Source organism: Chelon labrosus, assembly GCF_963514085.1.
Source record: "Chelon labrosus genome assembly, chromosome: 19".
NCBI lineage: Eukaryota > Metazoa > Chordata > Actinopteri > Mugiliformes > Mugilidae > Chelon > Chelon labrosus.
In genome coordinates, this window is record NC_140352.1 from 5117707 (window position 1) to 5140513 (window position 22807).

The 22807-nt window shown below is 44.1% G+C and overlaps 2 protein-coding genes across 2 annotated transcripts in view; one reads left to right on the forward strand and one right to left on the reverse strand.

The window, feature by feature from the left end:
* Positions 1 to 22803, forward strand: part of afap1l2 (actin filament associated protein 1-like 2) — a 44869-nt gene extending 22066 nt beyond the window's left edge. Inside the window, exons 4-19 of the mRNA XM_084567430.1 lie at positions 1232 to 1323; positions 9648 to 9759; positions 10644 to 10855; positions 12551 to 12730; positions 12826 to 12906; positions 12997 to 13078; positions 13178 to 13282; positions 14551 to 14762; positions 16249 to 16394; positions 16500 to 16611; positions 16712 to 16963; positions 20384 to 20663; positions 21375 to 21548; positions 21630 to 21817; positions 21903 to 22088; positions 22174 to 22803. Coding sequence (XP_084423556.1) covers positions 1232 to 1323; positions 9648 to 9759; positions 10644 to 10855; positions 12551 to 12730; positions 12826 to 12906; positions 12997 to 13078; positions 13178 to 13282; positions 14551 to 14762; positions 16249 to 16394; positions 16500 to 16611; positions 16712 to 16963; positions 20384 to 20663; positions 21375 to 21548; positions 21630 to 21817; positions 21903 to 22088; positions 22174 to 22200 — 2441 coding nt within the window. The 3' untranslated portion in view covers positions 22201 to 22803. The remainder of the gene's footprint in view (positions 1 to 1231; positions 1324 to 9647; positions 9760 to 10643; positions 10856 to 12550; positions 12731 to 12825; positions 12907 to 12996; positions 13079 to 13177; positions 13283 to 14550; positions 14763 to 16248; positions 16395 to 16499; positions 16612 to 16711; positions 16964 to 20383; positions 20664 to 21374; positions 21549 to 21629; positions 21818 to 21902; positions 22089 to 22173) is intronic.
* On the reverse strand, positions 2140 to 3660 carry LOC311504394 (kelch repeat and BTB domain-containing protein 13; the record flags this gene model as incomplete). The annotated part of the gene is made up of 1 exon (XM_084567433.1): positions 2140 to 3660. One exon carries the CDS (start codon positions 3658 to 3660, stop codon positions 2140 to 2142), a length of 1521 nt encoding a protein of 506 aa, XP_084423559.1.
* Positions 22804 to 22807: the final 4 nt, after the last annotated feature.

The window sequence follows — 22807 nt, forward strand, 5'->3', positions numbered from 1 at the left end:
TGATTGATAAAAAAGATGTATACCGCTCTTATATATGCCTATGCTAAATATCAAGCTACAGCTAAGCTACATTAGATTAGTCACATTAGCTTAGCCTAGCTGAAAGATTTTTATGCTACAGTTAAGTTACAGCAGCCTAGTTTCATTAGCCTAGCTTAGCAGGAGGATTTTTTATGCTACAGTGAAGCTACACTAGCCTAGCCCCATTAGCCTAGCTTAGTTGTATTTTGGGGTGTTCCATTCATGTTTTAACTTCACCTACTTCCTTTTTTTTTTTTTTTAAGTACAAGTGAAATACCTTTTCAATCCCGATCTACATATGCTAGCTAGCAATAGCAGCTATTCAGTGACAACTGACCTATGTTGTATTATGGTTTGTCTAGCCTTAGTTCTAACTGCTATCGGCTAACAATTAGCAGCCTACAATGTACCCAGGCCCCTCTACAACCCATCTTTACGTTATGATTTGTTTCTATAATTATTAGACATTCTGCAAATCAGTTGAGGGCACGCAGACTTGCTGCTACTACCGGGCTCTGGAAATTATGCTATAGGTGTTAATAGCTAACTAACAAAGCTAACTTTCTGTGCACAGTGGCAAATGAGCACCTGCCTTCGTGTCAGTAATTCCATCCTTGTTGGGGATTTATTGTTGGTGCAACCAGCCACACAGCAGTTATTTGGCGAAGCTTTATCAATTTAAACTGGTTTCCAAGTAGAAGTGTTTACACTGTTGCTGTGTATGCGGTGCACAACAACCAAAAAGCGGGTGTGGTGTTGACAGCCTGCCCTGGATGATGTATTCCCCGGGCTGTTCTGAAGTTGGAAAGTAGGTTAGATTAGGTTTTCCCCATTTTTCCACTCTCTCTGCTAAGCTAAGCTAACACGTACCAGCTGTAGCTTCATAATTGCACATTTAAGTTTTGACAAGAAGGAAAATAATTATTTTAATAGTCATTTCCTACCAAAAAATACATGGAGTCGTGAAAACAAACAGTATGTTTTTGACAGTATCCAAGTTAATTGCTGTCATACAAATGCTTCCCAGTGTTTTGGGTTATGTGGTCACGGTAATTTAGCAATAAATGTTCTGTACTCACTGTGATGACCGTACCAATTTCTTCAATTTAGTTCCAGTTCCTACATGTTTATCTCACAATATTTAATATAAATGCAAGAGCTGAGCTTCCTGTTATGCACTGACCTCCCACTCTTTGCTTTTATGATCCAGATGACAGATCAGATGCCCTGCTCAATGGAAAAGCAGCAAAACATGTCCCTGTCCCACAGAAGAGCCTCCCTGACCTGCCGCCCCCGAGGACGGTAAGTGATTACCAGCTCCTTTCCATCACAGAGGATTAACATGCAAAATGATTTGGCTTAGCGCACACAGCTTTTCTGAGCCCCTGCCACTGTGGTGGGAATGTTAATAGCATAATTGACCCCAGTAGGACTCCTGAATTCAATAAAGTGCTTGGGAATATTCAGGCATCGTGTGCTTCTGTAGGCAAAAGGAGCCTCGAGACAAATTCCAGCTTGAATGTAATGGAAATTAATTTGGTCTTGTGTTATAACTTTAAATTTTCTATAAAAACAAATGCAGTCTGTGGCCACGCTAGCCAGAAACATTTCCCACAAAGCTTCAGAGTCACAAGTTCGAGTCTATGTGAAATCTCCCACAGAAATAGGTATTTAACAACCACCGGGGCTGCAACACCGGAGATCGCTCAGGGAGGGAGTGTGTGTGTGTGTGTGATAGAACCGGGGTGTGTTTTATGTTCACTGGGAGACTGGCGGCTCCTGAACTGGCCCAGTGTGACTTCAGGAAAGACGCCGAGAATGAGAGGTTTAGCACATCCCGTCAGCGCCTTTGAACTTTACACACACTTACACATGCTCACACCGAATGCACAGTGGCCTGCCCTAGTATAAACTACAGTAGCAGCTGTTGCTAATCAGGACAAATGCTTCGTGTCAGCACGTGTGCATGTGTGTGTGTGTGTGTGCAAGGGGCGAGTGAATGCCAAACTTAACGCACTGAAACGAAGAGCATTCTTGGTCGTGTTCAGTTTTTGTTTTTTTTTATTCTAAGAAAAAATAAAAAGAAACACCACATTGTTTTCCAGCTGTGCAGTAATTTCACAGGTGCGGTATAGCTTCCACAAATCCCTCAGATGTGTCTGGCAAAGACATTTCTTCGTCCTCATTCCCGTCTGCATCCACTTGAGGTATAACTGGTCCCGTCTTGGGAAGCCTGAGTAAACATGTCCACAGTGAACCGCTCTTTGGAAATCCCTTCATCTGCCTGCGGGGCTTCCATCCATCTCCAGTGATGGCGTACTCGAGAGTCAACATGTGTTTCACTGTGAACGCAGAGTCCCCCCTTATCATTGCAGTGAACAGCGCCCCCTTGCTGTTGATGTAGTGCCCGGGCAAGGCCGTCCATTGGCCCGTTGTGATGTTATAGCAGTCTATTAGGCAGCGCAGGAAGTCGTCGCAAGGCCCGTTGCGCATCACGTACAAGTTGTCCCTGTGGGCTACCATGCAGTGTCCGTAGCTCTGAGGTCTGATCATCGTGGTCGCGAGCCTCCACTCGTCTTTCGCTGGTATGTACTCGTAGATGTCCGTGGTGTCCGGTGGTTTCCAGAAGCAAACAAACACCCTCCGGCGTGCGACGGCGCAAGCTGCAGACGCTACAGGTCTCGGCGCATGTTGAATGAATTTCCACTCTCCCTTTGCGGCGTCGTAACTCTCTGCTGTGGAGATTGTCCTTTTCTGGAACTCCCCACCAATGGCGTACAGTCGGCCCTCGTGCCCAAGCAAGGTGAAGTCATATCTCGGTTGCTGGGGTCCTGGGAGCATAGTCCAAACCCCTGAGTCAGGGTTGTAGCAGAAGCTTCTGTCCACTGTGTCCTTGCCGTAACCGTAAACCCCTCCTACAATGTACAGTCGATTGTCGAGCACTGCGACGCCGGCCATGGAGGTGCTGCAAAGAGTTGGGAGGTTTGTCAGATGCTTCCACTCTCCCTCCGTTTCATCGAGGTAGCAAACAATCCTAAAGGAGTCATGCAGCAGCTCCATTGAAGGAGAATGGGTACCTATAGCAATGTAAGTAGTGGGAGACAATGTTTGAGAGTACTCTAGCAGCTCTTCAGGGATCGTATTTTCTGCTGCTTCCTTGAGGTCACTAAAAGCGTCACAAAGAAACAGGGCCGCGTTGTGAAATAACGCGTGCACCCCATAGATGGAGGCGGCGTGGTAAAGCAGGAGGCAGTTGTCTGAGTCAACGATATCGCAAAGATGCCGACTTAAACACTCAACCTGCAGGAAAGCGGCGCACTCTACAGCCTCCACGAGCTCCTCCGGGTCGCTGATGACGGGAATCTCACCCCTGCAGACAGCGAGGGCAATGAGGAAACCCCTTGCACGCACTCCTCCTTGCAGGTGGATCTCGTCCAGCTGGCTGTCCTTCATCCCGGCGCGAAAGAGAGCGCGGAAATAGTCGCTGCACCTTGCAAGAAAGCCCCGCTCCACGGCGAACCAGCTCTCTTCCACTCTCACTCTCACGCAGCCCGCCTGCAACTCCCCGTCCTCCAGATCAAGGGTCGCATTCCCGGCTTGAATATCCCGGTGGATTCCCAGGCCTTCAGGCGCTTCCATGATCTCTTAAACCAGGATCTCTATTCTTCCCAAAACGGCATGTCACGTGGTCTTTCAGTGTGTGACTCGAGTGCAGATTAGCCATTTTTTCCCCCGGGGTAAATAAAGGTTTGTGTGAGTTCCACTGCGACTTGTCTGCATGGTCTGAAAATAGAGCCGGACTATAGATAGCAGCTGTGCCACTCGCAAGCGTCATGGCAGGAAAAGGAAAACGGTCGACATGCACTGTAAGCGGTAATGTGGCTGCCGGCAACTGGTTATTACCATCACCGCAATATGATTGGCTAGCGCGAGCCGCGACAAAATTATTCACGATTAAATCCAGCTTGTTTTTTGTGTGTTTTTTATATATATATATATATATACGGCTCTTAAATCAAATTACCTACATGCAGATTTTTTTTATTTTAAGGTGATTTGTTGCAAAAGTTTACAAACTGGAGGGGATGTCAAGAGGAGGTGAAAGTGTTTCCAAGAAGGCAAAAATAATGTGTCTGTCATGGTTTTCGTTCTCCAAGAGAATTTATAAAAACTACTGTGAATGGAGCTAGAAATGGGCCAAACATTTCTCCTGAATCTTGCACGGATATTTTTTTTTTATCACTGCTTTCTCCTCTGCTCTGAGCTCCCAGCAGGCTTTCTTTCAGATACAGTGTGCATGTGTTTTTTGTTTTTTTTGTTTTTTGCTGCCGGATTCTTGGCATGGGAACCAGGGATTTTCCATGTTCCTCTGACTCTTCGTTTTTTGGGCCCTTTTTCCCACTCTTTGCTCAAAGCCCCTCCACCACCACCACCACCACACCCGTATCCCTCATCCACCACCCCCTCCCTTGCTTTGTTATTTATGCTCCGACAGGCTCGGTCCATTCCTCTTCGGCAGTGTTTCTGTGGAAGAAGTGAAAGGAAAGGGGGGCTAAAGTGACTATTAAAGAGCCGGAGGGGTTGCAGGGTCCTCTGGGAGAGAGAACACACACACCTGGCATGTCCTCTTGCGCTCCCCGTTTTCTCCGTAGAACTGTACATCTCTTCAGCCTTGGCCCCGAAACAACAAGAAGATTTATTTTTTTATTTTTTGGGGGGGGCTTTGACTGAAATGGAACGAAGAAAAGATAGAGATAACAGTTGTGAATGGGCGGTCTGAGGGGTTGCTGCTGCTCTGGAATGCCTGCCTTTTTCTTTTAATTAACAACAGATGCCTTAACTGCTGTTATTTTCACCATGGAGCAGTTTACACTGTTAGGCCTCGTAGTGTATATTTGCACGTAGAGTCGCTTATGTCTGAGGAAGTTCCTGTGAGCTTCTGTGACTGTCTCTGACTTCTGGTGCTGTGAAATTGATGAAATCCATTTATTTGTCAAATAAATACTTTAGTAAATGTGCAAATATATATTAGATTAAAAATTGGATTAGATTCAAGTTGGTACACGGATCAGCCACAACATTAAAACCACTGACAGGAGAAGAAAGTAACATCCTGGACCTGGCATTCATTCATGTGGATGTTACTTAGACATGTAGCACCCGCCTAGACCAGACCAGGCACCCCCACCCCATAGCAATGACACTCCTTGATGGCAGCAGCCATCCCCAGCAGGATGCAGCCTGACACAGGAACACACACAAAAACACTTTAGGAACAACTAAAAAAAACATGAAGAACAGCACAAGGTGTTGACCTGGCCTCCAAATTCACTAGATCCCAAACTGATCAAGTATCTGTGGGATGATCCACAGAGGCCCCTCCCCTCAAAGCCCCCCCACTAACAATATTCTGTTGCCAGACACCACAGGACACCCTCAGAAGGCCCATGTCCATTCTCTGATGAGTCACCACAAGGGAGACAATATTAGGGAGGTGGTCATAATGTTATGACTGATCAGTGATATGTCCCAGATTAACAACCCACGTCACTTAACCACCAAAAAGAAAAAAGAAAAAGAAAACTCACACACTCCACTTTAGCTTTGATTACAGCACACATTCTCTGTGGCATTGTTTTGACAAGCTTCTGCAATGTCACCAGATTTATTTCCATCCAGTGTTTCATTCATTTTTCACCAAGATCTCGTATTGATGATGGGAGTGTCTGACCACTGCACAAAGCTCCTTAGATGTTTTCTCTGCTTGATGCATGCCAATGATTTGACCCTTCTCAAACAGACTAACATCTTTTCCACGACCACAGGATGTGTCTTTAGACATGGTTGTTTTAGAAATGAGAAGCTACTCATTGCATCAGTTGGGGTTAAATAACTTGTCGTCAGCTGAAAGATAATCACCCATGCAGTAATTATCCAATAAGAGGCTCCTACCTATTTGCTTAGTTAAATCCAGGTGGCGAGGCAGTGTATATATATGTGTGTGAGAATGGAAAAGAGTCGGGCGTGGGGGTTGTATTTGTGTGTGGGCCGCCCACTGGCTTTCCTGAAATCAATCAGCAGTCTGGCTTCACTTCTGTCTTCCCTCTCGTCTCTTGTGCGGTAACGACTGCCTGTCTGCCCGACTGTCAGCCGAACACTCAGCTGACAGTCGAAGTAAATCAGACGCAAAACATCTAAAATAAATTTCGGAGACATCCGTCATCGCAAGGCTTTCTTTATGTTTTTGCTTTTTCTTAAGGGTGGTAAGTTGTAAATCTTGAGGAATTCGTCTGAACGCTCGGCAATACCTTGAAGCAGAGTTTGTCAAATTTAAATTCTAAAACTGCAAAAGACATTTTTTTTAGTATAAAGTCTTTTTTTATAGTCCCTTCTACAATAATTTTGCGCTGATAGAAGTGAATCATTTGCCAGCATGTTTTATATGACGTCATACGCTGACGCATGATGTATTTACCGAGGCTACAGGAGAAGTTCTGTAGAAACTGAGAAAACTGACTGTAAAGATGCGGTCATTGTTATTTGTGTTATTAGATAAAGACAGAGCTTTATTCTTTGGAATTACAAAATTGGAGGGACACCCTGTCAGCTTTCCAGCATGGTTTACTCATAGGTACTCACACTGAAATGACTCACATAAGGTTAGGTGTGTTAGCTGACACTGTGATTCATTCTCTACGAAAGAAACAGAAACTTATCACTAGTTGGAATTTAAAAATAAAACCCCAAAAAAAAAAAACATAAACGTAATCTCCTCAACCTGTCCCCACAAGCCTCAAGATATCAGGCATCTGTGGTGTGATGTCAGGAGGAAGATGGGAAACGTGGAAGTTTAGTCTTCAGCTGCTGCCGGTGAAGATAAAATCTGTTGAGTCCTTCTCCTATCATTTTAATCTGTTATACTTTATTTAAGTGAGGAATTATACTCTTATGGAATGTAGTAAGCCTTAAAGGGGAACTACTGTTTTTTACAACCTGGACCTTATTTCTGGCATAAAGTAAGATCGTTTACTCACCCATATAACTTTGGTGTCATTTGGAGTTGCTCGTCAGATACTAAGATCCGTGTATATCCATATAGTGGGAGTGACTGGGGCACCGAAACGCAGCCTCTAAGTAACGCATTATCTGCCCCGAAGCCTTCATTTCACCAATATTTTGTTATGATACGCTAGTGCTATTCCCCGTTGAGTTCGGAGTTATTATCTGTTATCTATTCGCGGACGTGCAGCGGTTTGTTGTTCTTTGGCCAGCTGTTCCTCTCTCTGCCTCCGCATCCTCCTTTCAACAAGCTCCTCATCCGTATACTCTGGCTCAAAACGGTAAGGACGTCCATCATAAACAAAGGCGTCGTCCACAACCTCAGAATCGGAAAAATATTCAGCCATGCTGCAAAAAACTAGCAGTAGCAAATTACAAACAGACTGCATGGGGTGCGCATGGCGCTCAGAGATGACATCATCCAGGTCGGAGATTAGTAGGTCAACCTACAGACCCTGGATGATGATAACAGGTAACTCCGGACTCAACAGGGAGTAGCACTAGCGTATCATAACAAAATATTTGTGAAATGAACGCGTTTCGCAGCAGATAATATGTTATTTAGAAGCTGCGTTTCGGTGCCCCATTCACTCCCACTATATGGATATACGCGGATCTAAATATCTGACAAAATTACACAAAAATGATATGGGTGAGTAAACGATCGTATTTTATGCCAGAAATAAGGTCCAGGTTATAAAAGAACAGTAGTTCACCTTTAAGTTGAGGTTGCGCGTACTACTACAAGAATATCCCATAAGATCATTGCTTCATTTTCTGTAACTGCTGCCCATGTCCCACCCACTAACATGAAGGGGGTGGAGCTTACAGCCTATACTGGAGACTACTTGCTTTGGCTTCACTTTAGAGGAACAGCTCCATCTTTATACAGTCTATGGAACCCACACAGGCACAGGGAGAACATGCAAACTCCGCCTGGCCAGAGGATTCGAACCCCCAACCTGTGCACCGCCTGTATGAGATCAGAGTTTGTTTAATTGAGGGTGGAGATTAGACAGTCAGACTGTTTAGTTCCCGCTAGGTACAGCAAATGTTGTTCCTGCGATAAATTCCTGAAGCTTAACCTTGTTAGTAGTTTAAAGGGAAGCTGCGTTTCACCAACATGTGCTGTTAAGGGGTTCCACTTCAGATTTAAAGCTAGACAGATATGCATACACGCAAAAAAAAAAATGCAAACCCATTACTTCTGGCATGTGCTGTCACAGACAGACCCAGTGACTCTCAGTGAACAGGGAATTCCCACCAAGTCACCCTCATAGAGCACTAACACATTTCCAGTAACACAGAGCAGATGCAGTAAGCTGTCATAATAACTGGCGTCATGTCACGGTCCGCACACACACACACTGTCACACCGACGAGCAGCCACAAGGCTTGTTTGTGCGATTAGCCGCCTGCCAGGACACGGAGGAAAACATCCACAGAGAAAAAAAGAAACTAAAAGAAAAAGCGTGGGACATAAATGTTATCACATCTGTCACGCTTTGCCGAGCCGTTGATGAGTTTTAACAATGCAGACGTCAGCAAGTGTCCCAGTGTGGTCTGAGTTGAGCAATTGTAGAAATTAAATAGTTTGATCAGCGTCGTGGGCTCAGGTGGTGCATTCCTAAGGATCACCGCCACGGATCGCCGGCACCACCGTCGCCAGCTGTAATCACAGGAGCCGCATCGGTTTGTCATGCGCGTCTGGCGCGATAAAGGTCTACATCCAAACTGCAACTTATCGCCTCACACCATGCCGTAATTTCTACAAACAACAAGTCAGGGCAGAAACAGTTCAGGGGGAGGCCCGGTTTAAGCACGGAATAAGGAGAGCGATGGCGTGAGTCACAGCAAGTCTGACACTTTCACATTGATGGGAATGTGAAACAGTGATTGTGGTGGTTGGCAATGATGCCTCATAGCAAGAAGGTTCTGGGTTCTAATCCATCCGTGGCCTTTCTGTGTGGAGTTTGCATGTTCTCCCTGTGTCTGCGTGGGTTCTCTCCGGGTACTCCAGCTTCCTCCCACCGTCCAAAGACAGGCTTGCAGTCCGGTTAGATGCCAAACTGCATTTTGTTGTGTATACACCCATCAGGCATAACATTATGACCACGTTCATAATATTGTGCAGGTCTCCCTTGTGGTGACTCATCAGAAAATGGACATGGGCCTTCTGTGGTGTCTGGCAACAAGATGTTGGAAGTGGGGGGCCTCTGTGGATCATCCCACAGATACTTGATCAGTTTGGGATCTAGTGAATTTGGAGGCCAGGTCAACACCTTGTGCTGTTCTTAATGTTTTTATGAGTTGTTCCTAATGCGTTTTTGTGGCTGCATCCTGCTGGGGATGGCTGCTCCCATCAAGAAGTGTCATTGCTATGGGGTGGGGGTGCCTGGTCTGGTCTAGGTGGGTGCTACATGTCTAAAGTTTCCCAGCAGAACACTGAACTGTCACAAGATGGCAGTATAACAAAAGTAGGACATTAAATTGCTAAGAATTTTTAATTTTTTTGTTTTTCGTGCACCTTTTTTCTTCTTTAACTCCATCCTGTGCTCCTCTTTCAGGGCGTAGTGGGTCGGGAGCCGTTCCCCTTGCCTTCACTTCCATCTCCAGCCTGTATAGACGTTTCAGAAAGTTACTACGAGGAGGCTCAGCCCTACGAGGAAACAGCCAACGGTAAGAGACCTGGCTGCATGTTCACCTTCGCTTTCACAGGCCCAGCTACAGATTTACTATAAATACAGGCACACTTTCACAACTCATTGCTTACCAGCAGAAGAACGAGATCAGCTGCATCTCAGCATTGATTAAGCTGAAGAACAACAAGTGGTAAACTATGACACACATCAACTTCCTGCTCAACACAAAAAGCTGGTTCGGACATACAGTATACATATTAAATATAGTGCAAAGAATATTCTGCTCTGATTGGCTCGTCGTTGCATCTTGTTTTTCACACAAATGTATTTCGGAAGTCAAATTTAAAACTGCTTTAACTATTATTAGCAGGTGCCAGAAACACCTGTCACGATAAAATCATGAGGTGTTTTCCAATTTTTCTACTTTCTTCTTCTTCTTCCTGTTTCCTTGGATGATGTTGTGAAGACGCAGACTGTTCTGTCCTCCTCTCAGGGCCCGGGATGCGAGAGCACAGCTTTGACAGTGCGGTCTATGCCGTTATCACCGGGGGTATAGCTAGAATTCGTGTGTTTGTGGCTGCAGTCGTTTGTGTCATGAGCAAAAAATAAAAATAAATATGTGCACGTCTTTGCTCACTGTCCAGCATGACTGAGGTCTATTCTGCAAGGATCTTTAATCAGCTTTCCTGAAATGATTTCATTTCCTCTCATCATCATAACTCCCACCATCCAGCAGTACTGATGTTGTTTATTTGTTTTAACCGCCTGGGTGTCTTGAGGAAATCCTCTTCCATTCAAGAAAAGGCCAAGAAATCAGACATTAACCTCATCTGCATCTTCAAACTCACCTTTTTTTTTTATTTGCTTTTCATCCCTCGTTACACAGGCTATGTTCTAAGTGTTTTGCTTTTCATTTCTAAGACGACGGAGAGGCCGTGAGCAGTTCGTACGAGTCCTACGACGAGGAGGAGGTGACCAGAGAGAAGTCGTCGTCAGCGCAGCACCAGTGGCCGTCAGCAGAGGCGTCCATCGAGCTGATGAAGGACGCTCGCATCTGCGCCTTCCTGTGGAGGAAGAAGTGGCTCGGCCAGTGGGCCAAGCAGCTGTGCGTCATCAAAGACTATCGCCTGCTGGTGGGTGACTGACGGGCTGCAAACGAAACGTGTGCAACAGTTTGGTTTGTTTGTTTAATCTGAACCGAGGATGACGTAGAGGCGTGACTATGCAGCAGTTATTGAGCTGCAGAGAAGCACGTGTAGCTCTTTTCCCAATTAATATCCCATCAACATGCACATTCTGGAGACACAATTAGTGGGACTTCAAAAAGCAGATGTAATCACATTCAGAATGAGCTGCTTCCTGTAACCGTATCTCATTGGTTTTAGGAGACAATTTCTTCTTCCAACGAAAGGGAGAAGTGAACGTACACATAAACTCTCTTGCCACTTAGTCACCGTTGTCTTTAATATATTTTTTTAATATTTTTAACGATATCGTCCAAATATCCTTAAAATCTAAATCAAAGTTTTTATCAAATCACGAGAAAATCAGCTTTCTTCAAGGCCTGGCTGCACCCGTCCTGTAAGAGCATCTTCCATTGTCATCTGTGCATAGCGCCTAGGTCAGAGGTGTCAAACATGCAACCATTAGAGCGTTCACACTTTTTTTTTTTCTTCTTAGTGAGAGTTGCGAAGATAACACCAAGACCCAAAAATAAAACCGAAACTGCACTTGTTTTTCTTGAAATATTTCATTATGCTGTTATGTTGCTGGTCTGCTGCATTTGATATAATATGATAGATTTGAACTGTATGTGTTCCGTGGCCTAAAATTAATTCGAAACCCCCGTCCAGGTGATTAGCCTAGCATAGCATGAGGCTAGCTCGCTAACTAGCCTAGCTCACCTCAAAGTTAAGTGAATATGATGACAGCACCTCTGAAGCTCAAGCTTGCATAATTAATGCAAGATAACGGTTGGTGGTGAAGTAGAAATAGCATTTAACTCCCTCTAACACGGTTACGGGATGCGTTTATATTCCGTTTTGGGTTTTTTTGCGCTGGTTAGGATTTTATACTGCTCTGATTTATGTCTGTACACTCACACCTCAAACAACGTACAATAAGGATTATGTCCAAAAAAGGTTTAATAAAAGGCAACTGGACTTGTAGAGTTTTTTGAGAAGACGTTTCACCACTCATCTGAGTAGCTTCTTCAGTTCTAGGGGACTGGTGGGAAACTGGAACTGAACAAGAAGTGAAGAAGCTACTCAGATGAGTCATGAAAAGTCTTCTCAAAAAAGTCCAGTTGCCCTTTTTAAACCTTTTTTTGGATATACCATGACCTGGATGACTGAGAATCTTCACAGACAATAAGGACTATGGATTTAAACTGGGAAATGTACAATTAATTTTAAGGTATTTTGTTTGCCGTTGCATGGGTTTACTTGAGCAGTGTTTGCAGACCTGTTTGAGAAGTGGTCTTCTGACTCTGATTAAATGCGTAGCCTATATGGTGCATTTAAATTCCGCTCATCTTCCCTGTAGAAAGTCACATGAGGGTCAGGTTGAAATCATCTGACTAAATAATATCTGTCCAACAAATGAATTATGAGTCTGTGGATAGTATGAGTGCAACAGAACAGGGTGATTGCACGTGTTAGATGTACTGATTGAAGTACGCATCTGTTTGCTTGAAGTTATGCATTTTAAAGATGCTGCACACCACCACCTCCACGAATACGCCCTCCCACGGTGCACCACGGTACACACTGAACCGGTTATCAGCCCTCGTTAAATCACTAAGTGGACATGTTGTCTTTGCCTCTCAGTGCTACAAGAGCTCCAAGGAGCAGACGCCTCTGCTGGATGTGAGTCTGCTGGGCTGCAGTGTGGTCTACAAGGAAAAGCAAATGAAGAGGAAAGAGCACAAGCTGAAGATTATCCCGGTGGGAGGCGAGGCTATCGTGTTGGGCCTGCAGAGCAAAGAGCAGACCGAGCAGTGGTTGAAGGTGAGAGATTCACAGTAGTTTAGCTTTTAGTAAGCATTTCCTGTTATACTTATTTATTTTTAATAATATGAAAATGGTCTGTCCTTTCTTGTTAGGTTATTCAAGAGATCAGTCCCAAGCCGGCTGATAGCTGTGACTCATCTCTGTCTGACTCCCCGAGATTTATTTGTACAAAGGTATACCTATTTCAGACATCTGTTAATTCACCTGCAATCTAAGGTGATGAGACGTCATTGTTTTTCTGAAAATGTGCTATAAACACGCAGGGTGAGCAGAGCGAAAGATGCTCAGTGGCGTCAGAGAGCAGCAGCAGCACAGACAGCCACGCCGAGACCCCTGAAAAAGATGGTGAGGCAACCCGTGAAGGTTTATTTGCCGGTGAAGGCGAAAATGTTGTGAAAAGAAAATCTCGTCACAGTTTTGTCCTCGTTGTCTTCGTCTCCGCAGTGAAGAAAAAATACGGCGCAGGTCTGAAGTTCAGCAACCTCATGAACATTGGCAAGAAGAAACCCTTGGCACTGGAGAGCCCAGAGAAATGTGTCGACACCTCAGGTAAGCACAGATCCATTTTACCCCCCAAGGCTTAGATAACATAAAAAAAGTTAGTCACGATTACACCGAGTAGCCATAACATTATGACCAGTAGAAGTGAATAACATTGACCGTCTTGAGACAATTCATTGTTCTGCCGGGAAACTTTTGGACCTGGCATTCATTCATGTCAATGTAGGACCCACCTAGACCAGACCAGACCAGGCACCCCAACCCCATAGCAATGACACTCCTTGATGGCAGCAGCCATCCCCAGCAGGATGCAGCTTGACACAGGCACGCACACAAAAACGCTTTACTCAAAAAAAAAAATTAACATGACCTGGCCTCCAAATTCACTAGATCCCAAACTGATCAAGTATCTGTGGGATGATCCACAGAGGCCCCTCCCCTCAAAGGTCACGCCACGAATAACATCCTGTTACCAGACACCACAGGACACCCTCAGAAGGCCCATGTTCATTCTCTGATGAGTCACCACAAGGGAGACCTACACAATGTTAGTACAGTGGTCATAATGTTATGCCTGATCGGTGACATTATCAACTAATTTCAAATAATAAACTTGTTTCTTCTGATACATGTGATGATTTTCATCCATATTGCAAGATTTCGTAGAACATATTTAAAGCTTCAGGGCAGAACTTTTCTCCTCCTTCTGGCCATTTGAGGAATTACACAAACATTGTGGATTAATTTTATTTTGCTTCGATCCTTCCTCTGAACCCTGATCCTCTGAGTTTCTATTCATAAGAATAAACTTTTATTAGACGTTGCCTACATTTATTCAATTTTTCCTGACCACCAGAGATGGTGAGTTCAGAGAACCTTGGTTACATCAGTAACCATAATTTCTTTCCACCATAACATGGCCACTCTGTCACTCTGTTCCATCACTTCCTGCAAATCAGTGATTGCTTGTTGACATAATACGCATTGCTAACACGGGTTTGTTGCAACCAGATTTAAAAATCAGATATAACGTGAAATACCTAGAAATGTTCCCTGCTGCTGATTGAAGGACTTAAATGTAATAAAGTCTTACACGGCAGCTTTAAGTTAGTTAATCTTGAATTAAATAAATTAGATAAATCAATTACTCAGCGAGGGCTTGACTCTAAAATTTGTTATAATAATAAGTCCCAAAATCCACCTAATACCCGCAAAACCATCGCACAGTAAACACCATGTGTCTCTGCCTTCTCAAGCATTTACATAAACTATTAGTTCACAGGAAGTGAAACCTCATGATTCGGGTTTTCCTCCAGGTTACCTCAACGTGCTGGTCAACAGTCAGTGGCGTACCTGCTGGTGTCTCATAAAGAACGGCCAGCTGTGGTTTTACCAAGACAAGGGCAAGAACAAAGTGAGCCAGCCGGCTGTGAGCCTGGAGGGCTGCAGCGTGGAGCCCGACCCCAGCCCCGAGCACCTCTACTCCTTTAAGATCGACATGGACGGCACACAGCTGGCAACCCTCGAGGTAGAAAACCACAACTTTCTCAAAGGTTATTGTGGAGGATTATGAAAAAAAAGAAATGCTTGAGGCTTTGCAAACCATCGCTAAATACATGCTTTTGACACGTGAGGACCTAATGATACTAACCAACCCTTAAAGGTGTCTCTAACCCCAGCAGTGATACTTTCGGGTGGTTTTTTGCACGCTATGTAAACCACTTAACCAAAAGTTATACAAAAAGATCATGATATTTGTGATACATGTAGAAGGTGTTCTATTCAAAGTTCATGTTCTCAGGTCAGACCTAAATTCAGCCTCACCGTGTTCTGAAAATCAACTTTGTAGTGGTGCTTTTTCAAAACGAGAAAAGATGTCCTCATTTGAAACTGCTGACATCGGCCACATCCTTAGTAATATATGTACACACACACACACAAGGGTGGTCTGCGTGCTTGTGTGTGTTTCTGTATGACTGTGTGTATGAAGGGTGTGGGTCTAGTGGGATTTTGGGGGGACTAATGCCTCACCCTTTTTCATTAGGTTTCCAGTACCGCCCAGCTGCAGCTCATATTTGGTCATAGGCAATGGAATTTGATGTTTAGACTTGAGGGCTCAGTTTCTGGTCATGAGGTTTTCTTTTACAAAATTTCCAACTGCAACGGTACCAGTATTTGCCCAAACGAAACAATTCTAATTCAGTGTAATAGTTAAACCGATCAGCCACAACATAATGACCACTGACAAGTGAAGTAAACAACATTAAAACCATCTTGTGACAATTCAGTGCTCTGCTGGGAAACTTTTGGACCTGACATTCATTGGTGTGGATGTTACTTACACAAGTAGCACCCACCCAGCCTGACACAGGCACAGAAACGCTTTAGGAACAACTAAAAAAAAAAAAAAAAAAAAACATGAAGAACAGCACAAGGTGTTGACCTGGCCTCCAAATTCACTAGATCCCAAACTGATCAAGTATCTGTGGGATGATCCACAGAGGCCCCTCCCCTCAACCAGTTTAGGACACCCTCAGAAGGCCCATGTCCATTCTCTGATGAGTCACAACTGTTTTGGAGGTACAAGGGAGACCTGCACGATATTAGGTCATAATGTTATGCCTGATTGGTGTATATTAGATAAGCTGTTGAACTAAAAAATTCAGCAAAGGCTGTCAACATGGAGTGGTTTTGTATACATACGTCACACTGAATACTTATCTGTCATCAAAGTCTCACCACATCAAAGTATTTCGAAAAAGACGTGAGACACAGTCTGCACGTCCTCAGTGGGTGAAGCGTCGCAGCTAAAACGAGGAGTAGATGTTTCACTTCTTCAAGGGGTTTCTAAAACGGTTTAGTACAGTAAAACTCTGGGAGTCGTTTAATTTATTCAAAACGAGAGAAGGCATGTGACATAAACACTGAGGTTTAAAACCCATGATGTTGCAAGGGCTTGGTGGTCTGTACTCAGAGCGCATTCTTTTTAACTTTCCCTCCCCATCCCGTCCCAGGCTAAGACATCAGCTGACATGGGTCACTGGCTGGGGCTCCTGCTGTCACAGACGGGGTCCAAAACCGACCCGGAGGAGTTGACATACGACTACGTCAACACGGAGAGGATCTCCAGCATCGTCAATGCCGCGAAGACGTCCTTATAGTGAGTTTGTTTTTCACTTTTGCTTCCATTAATGCAGGACGCTGTTATTGTACACAAATGTAGGCCGTAAGTGAGAGCTCTCTTTGTGTTTGTGTGCATCCACAGCTTGATGCAGAGGAGGTATTCAGAGCAAAACACCTACATAGACACCCCGCCTTCCATTCCTCACGACTCCGATGAACTGTACGATGATGTGGCGTCTATAGCGGATCCAGACGTACGTCGCCTCATCTTCAATCAATGTTTGATGAATCCTCAGCAGCACATCTGTCCACTTAACATCTCTTAACCTCCGTTCTTTCTTTCATGCCACACAGGATGTTGAAGAGATCATCAACCTGCCAAACTGTGAGGACACCAACGTCCAGGAACATAACAGAACACGCGCAGAAAACGCCAAGGACCCGGCAGCGACAGAAGAGAACGCCGACGACCGGATTTACTTGGACCTCGTCCCCGTGCGCTCCTTCCTCCACACGTCCGGTGGGGCGAAAGCTGCCAAAGAAACGTCCAGACATTCCCTGATCCAAGTGGAGGACGAGAAGGACTCCTCTTCTCAGACTAAAGAGGTGTGTGACCGTGATTTACAAAAATATGCTTTTTCTATTCATGTTAAATCAGAGACGTGTTTATAGTATTTATAAGTGCCTATGGGGCAAATCCCAGGCTCGAAATAATCTCTAGGCTGTAACAAGGGCAACACGAAGCAAACACTATCTACATAAAACAAAAATGGGACAGGGAATCAGAGGAATCAGAATAAAATACTGTGAATTTCATTGGAAAATGACCTGTTCAGCTTGTTGAGAGTGTGTGGTTGAAAGTGTATTTCCCCTGGAGAAAGTCTGGCACCCACGAATCCGATCATCACCACAGATTTTGGGCGTGCCCATTAAAAATGTCTTTCTGGAGCAGTATCTAAACAGAACGTGAGATCATTTTAGGCACAGACATTACTTTTAATCGGATGGAACAGTTTACTAGAGGTTCATATTCAAAAGGTATTAATATAAAAGCAAAATAGCTATTTGGAAAAGAAAGCATCACTAAGAAGTGGATTAAACCAGACCTGCCCCCTCTGGACGCTTTAAGCCACTGAGGTGTCACATAGTCCGAGATAAAACTTTACACCGACGACTCGGCCCGTTTATTCTTTACCAAAATGTGGATCAGTATAACTCATATAATTACATGCTAAACGTGCGCTAATCGTCCAGTTGGACCTTATACAGGATATATGGATTATGGCTCCTATGTATTATAGTATTATGGCTCCTTATACGGGATATACGTACTATGGCTCCTTATACGGGATATAAGTATTATGGCTCCTAGGTATTATGGTACTATGGCTCCTTACACGGGATATAAGTATTATGGCTCCTATGTATTATGGTACTATGGCTCCTTACACGGGATATACATATTATGGCTCCTACTTATTATGGTATTATATGGCTCCTATGTATTATGGTATTATAGCTCCTTATACGGGATATATGTATTATGGCTCCAACGTATTATAGTGTTATGGCTCCTTATACGGGATATACGTATTATGGCTCCTATGTATTATAGTGTTATGGCTCCTTATACGGGATATACGTACTATGGCTCCTTATATGGCATATACGTATTATGGCTCCTAGGTATTATGGTACTATGGCTCCTTATACGGGATACGTACTATGGCTCCTTATACGGGATATACGTATTATGGCTCCTACTTATTATGGCTCCTAGGTATTATAGTATTATGGCTCCTTATACAGGATATACGTATTATGGCTCCTACTTATTATGGTATTATATGGCTCCTACGTATTATGGCTCCTTATACGGGATATACAGTACTGTGCAAAAGTTTTAGGCAGGTGTGAAAAAATGCTGTAAACTAAGAATGCTTTCAAAAATATAAATAGTGATTGTTTATTTTTATCAATTTACACAATGCAAAGTGAGCGAACAAAGGAAAAACCTAAATCACATCAATATTTGGTGTGACCACCCTTTGCCTTCAAGACAGCATCAATTCTTCTAGGTACACTTGCACACAGTTTTTGAAGGAACTCAGCTGGTAGGTTGTTCCAAACATCTTGGAGAACTAACCACAGATCTTCTGTGGATGTAGGCTTCCTCACATCCTTCTGTCTCTTCATGTAATCCCAGACACACTCGATGATGTTGAGATCAGGGCTCTGTGGGGGCCATGCCATCACTTCCAGGACTTCTTGTTCTTCTTTACGCTGAAGATAGTTCTTCATGACCTTGGCTGTATGTTTGGGGTCGTTGTCCTGCTGCAGAATAAATTTGGGGCCAATCATACGCCTCCCTGATGGTATTGCATGATGGATAAGTATCTGCCTGTATTTCTCAGCATTGAGGGTACCATTAATCCTCACCAAATCTCCAGCTCCATTTGCAGAAATGCAGCCCCAAACTTGCAAGGAACCTCCACCATGCTTCACTGTTGCCTGCAGACACTCATTAATGTACCGCTCTCCAGCACTTCGGCGAACAAACTGCCTTCTGCTACAGCCAAATATTTCAAATTTTGACTCATCAGTCCAGAGCACCTGTTGCCATTTTTCTGCACCCCAGTTCCTATGTTTTTGTGCATAGTTGAGTCGCTTGGCCTTGTTACCATGTCGGAGGTATGGCTTTTTGGCTGCAACTCTTCCATGAAGACCACTTCTGGCCAGACTTCTCCGGACAGTAGATGGGTGTACCTGGGTCCCACTGGTTCCTGCCAGTTCTGAGCTGATGCCACTGCTGGACATCTTCCGATTTCGAAGGGAAATAAGCTTGATGTGTTTTTCATCTGCTGCACTCCTTGGCCGGCCACTGCGTCTACGATCCTCAACGTTGCCCGTTTCTTTGTGCTTCTTCAAAAGAGCTTGAACAGCACATCTGGAAACACCTGTCTGCTTTGAAATATTTGTCTGGTAGAGGCCTTGCTGATGCAGTATAACTACCTTGTGTCTCATTGCTGTGCTCAGTCTTGCCATAGTGTATGACCTGTGACATTAAACTGTCTTCCACAACCACACCTTGGTAGCAGAATTTGGCTGTTCCTCACCCAGTTTTGAGCCTCCTACACAGCTGTTTCTATTTCAGTTAATGACTGTGTTTCAACCTACATGTGACATTGATGAGCATTAGCACCTGTCTGGTATAATTGGTTGATCATACACCGACTACAATCCTACAAAATCCCTGACTTTTTGCAAGTGTACCTATAAGAATTGATGCTGGTTTGAAGGGAAAGGGTAGTAACACCAAATATTGATGTAATTTAGGTTTTTCCTTTGTTCGCTCACTTTGCATTGTGTAAATTGATAGAAATAAACAATCACTATTTATATTTTTGAAAGCATTCTTAGTTTACAGCATTTTTTCACACCTGCCTAAAACTTTTGCACAGTACTGTACGTATTATGGCTCCTTATACGGGATATACGTATTATGGCTCCAACGTATTATAGTATTATGGTTCCTTATACGGGATATACGTATTATGGCTCCTTATACGGGATATACGTATTATGGCTCCTTATACGGGATATACGTATTATGGCTCCTAGGTATTATGGTACTATGGCTCCTTGTACGGGATATGTACTATGGCTCCTTATACGGGATATACGTATTATGGCTCCTAGGTATTATGGTACTATGGCTGCTTATACGGGATATACGTATTATGGCTCCTAGGTATTATGATATTATGGCTCCTTATACGGGATATACGTATTATGGCTCCTAGGTATTATGGTACTATGGCTGCTTATACGGGATATACGTATTATGGCTCCTAGGTATTATGATATTATGGCTCCTTATACGGGATATATGTATTATGGCAAAACCACACCATGTTCTGTTTCATCATTGTGGAAAATGTTAGAAATAAAGAATAAAAAAAATGTATAATTAACATTGACAGCTTGACGTTAAAGAAGTTTTTTTTTTTTTAACATTTATTTCAGGTCACATCGGCCAAGCCAGAGTCGACGCCTGCGTTAAATGGCATCAGTTCAGCCTCTGCTACCAGCAAACCGGAGCAAGAGAATCCCACTCCCACTTCGCCACAAACCCAACCGGTCAAGACCTCGTCCCAGAGCCAGGACACCCAGAAGAGGAACAGCCTGGGCATCCCGCAGGCCTTCAGCTCCTCTGGGGGACACATGCACAAGGGCCCGACGGCTCAGACCACGGCCGGTCACCCTCACAGCCCACTACCCCTGCGGCCCAAGGCGCACACCATAGGTCAGGACCTGCAGCCACAATGAGAGCTAGCTGGCCTCTGTATTAAAAGGGAGAGGACAATACTGTGCTCAGTCTAGTCTTGCTTACGTGTCCTCTTGTCAAACCCATCTGTTTTATTATAATCACACTCAGCAGATTCTTTTAATATGAAGCAGAAATTTTATAATAGCTCCTTTAACCCTCATACCGTTTTATAATAGTAATGTTGCTCAAAAACACCATAAAATAGAATATGTTAATATTTTTTTCAACTTTTTTTATATAGATCTTTGAATTGACTTCAGTCCTAATCATAAATACCACATTTTTGATTAATTTCTGAGTTTTAACCCTTTATATGCCAGTTTGTGATGGAAACACACAGCAAATTCTAATATTTTCAATAATCTGAATGCAAAGTGGGTTTTTCTCGGGGGGATTATTACAGTTTTGGATGTGGCAATGATTAGCAACTACACTGAAGCTGTTAGATTTAAAAAACAACTCTCATTAAAACCCATTTTGTAAATAAGTGCAGCTCTAACTTGTAAGCTCACATTACCATAGCGCCCTCTAGTGAAAAGCTGCATCCTCTACAGCCAAACCTCACAGTGGAAAGAAGATCTAGATTTGAATGAAACTGTTTAGCTTGTTTCTTCTAGAATACTTAATTTTTACTTGTGGATGAGCTAAAATACATAAAAAATATATAAAAAAACACTTCCTCTCCAGGGTCTACCGGTGCAGTCGAGGTCAAACTGGGCAAGAACCGCACCGAGGCAGACATGCGCCGCTATACCGATGAGCGTGATCGCCTGGAGAGAGAGAGGGAGGAGGTGAGGAGCAGCTTGGCCAGCCTGAAGAAGGAGAGGAGGGAGGCCAAGGAGGAGCTCGGAGCCTGCCAAGGTATCATGTGCACTCCCCCCACAGCGGTGGCGACGCCGGCGATGAGCGCGGCCGTTAACAAACTGTCCGTTTTGTGCTCAGATCCCAAGCTGCAGGCCTCGTTAGAAGCCCGCCTGAAGCAGAAGGAGGAGGCGTGTCGAGAGGCGGAGCACCGCAGGGTGGAGGTGGAGCTGCGACTGGTGGAAGTGAAGGAAAGTCTGAAGAAAGTGGAGTCGGGGCCGTTCACGCTGGGGACCACGCTGGACAGCAGCCTCCAGGACACACCCACGGTTAGTGGACTGGCCCCGATGCTACAAATGTGTTATCCTTTTCTGAAACACTGACTCTAACTGAACCTCCTCTCTGCTGTTGTAGCCCAAAGCAGCAGCCATTCCCCCTCCCCAGACTTCATCCTCATCCTCATCACCATCACCATCTTCCCAGCCCTCCAACAGCAGCATCAGTGCAGACGCAGCCTCTCCAGTCAACTCTGCCTCTGCTCTTAAAGGCAGACCCCCCTCCATCATGGCCACAAAAGGCAAAGTCCTGCAGAAAGCTATGGTGAGACTTATTTTTTTGTTTATGTGCACACACTGAAAGCGTTCCGTATCGGTGGAACAAATAACAAGCTTCTGCTCCTTCACAGGAATGGGAGAAGAAATCCACCACCTAAGAAGAAAACCTCCGTTGACCCCTTTAAATCCATCGGTCTGTCCACCACATCCTGCTTTAGCAAGGAGCCGCCGACTTAACAGACAAAACAGCCAAATCGGAAACCCTCCCGTCCCAGGATCCTTCATCCACCATCACCTCTTTGCCAAGACTATGAAGAGCCAATCAAAGAGAGACACGAGCTGTCTTCTTGAATACCACTGGATAAGTTCAATGACTCTTTTTAAAGTTTTTTTTTATTTTTTTTTTTTAACTCCGTTTGCAAAGGGAGGAATTTGATGTTAGTAGCATTTTGGCCAGTGTAGCAAATGGGACGTTTCAAACATTGCAAACAGCCAAATATTTGAAAACCACTGATGATGTCTGACACAGAAAGACGCCCCTCAACTAAAAAGAAAACGAAACAATCGGACATTCTGTACACTCTAGATTGTAGCTTGGTTCATATATGCTGGTAGCCAAGATGTAAATATATTTACACCATTATTCAGCCTTTTGGCTTGTATTGCTAGCTAAAAATGCACTTTTTATTCAAATAAAAATGTACTGACAAAAAAAACAAACGAATCCTGGCGTGACAATCGTTTATGAAAACGTCTCCCTCCGCC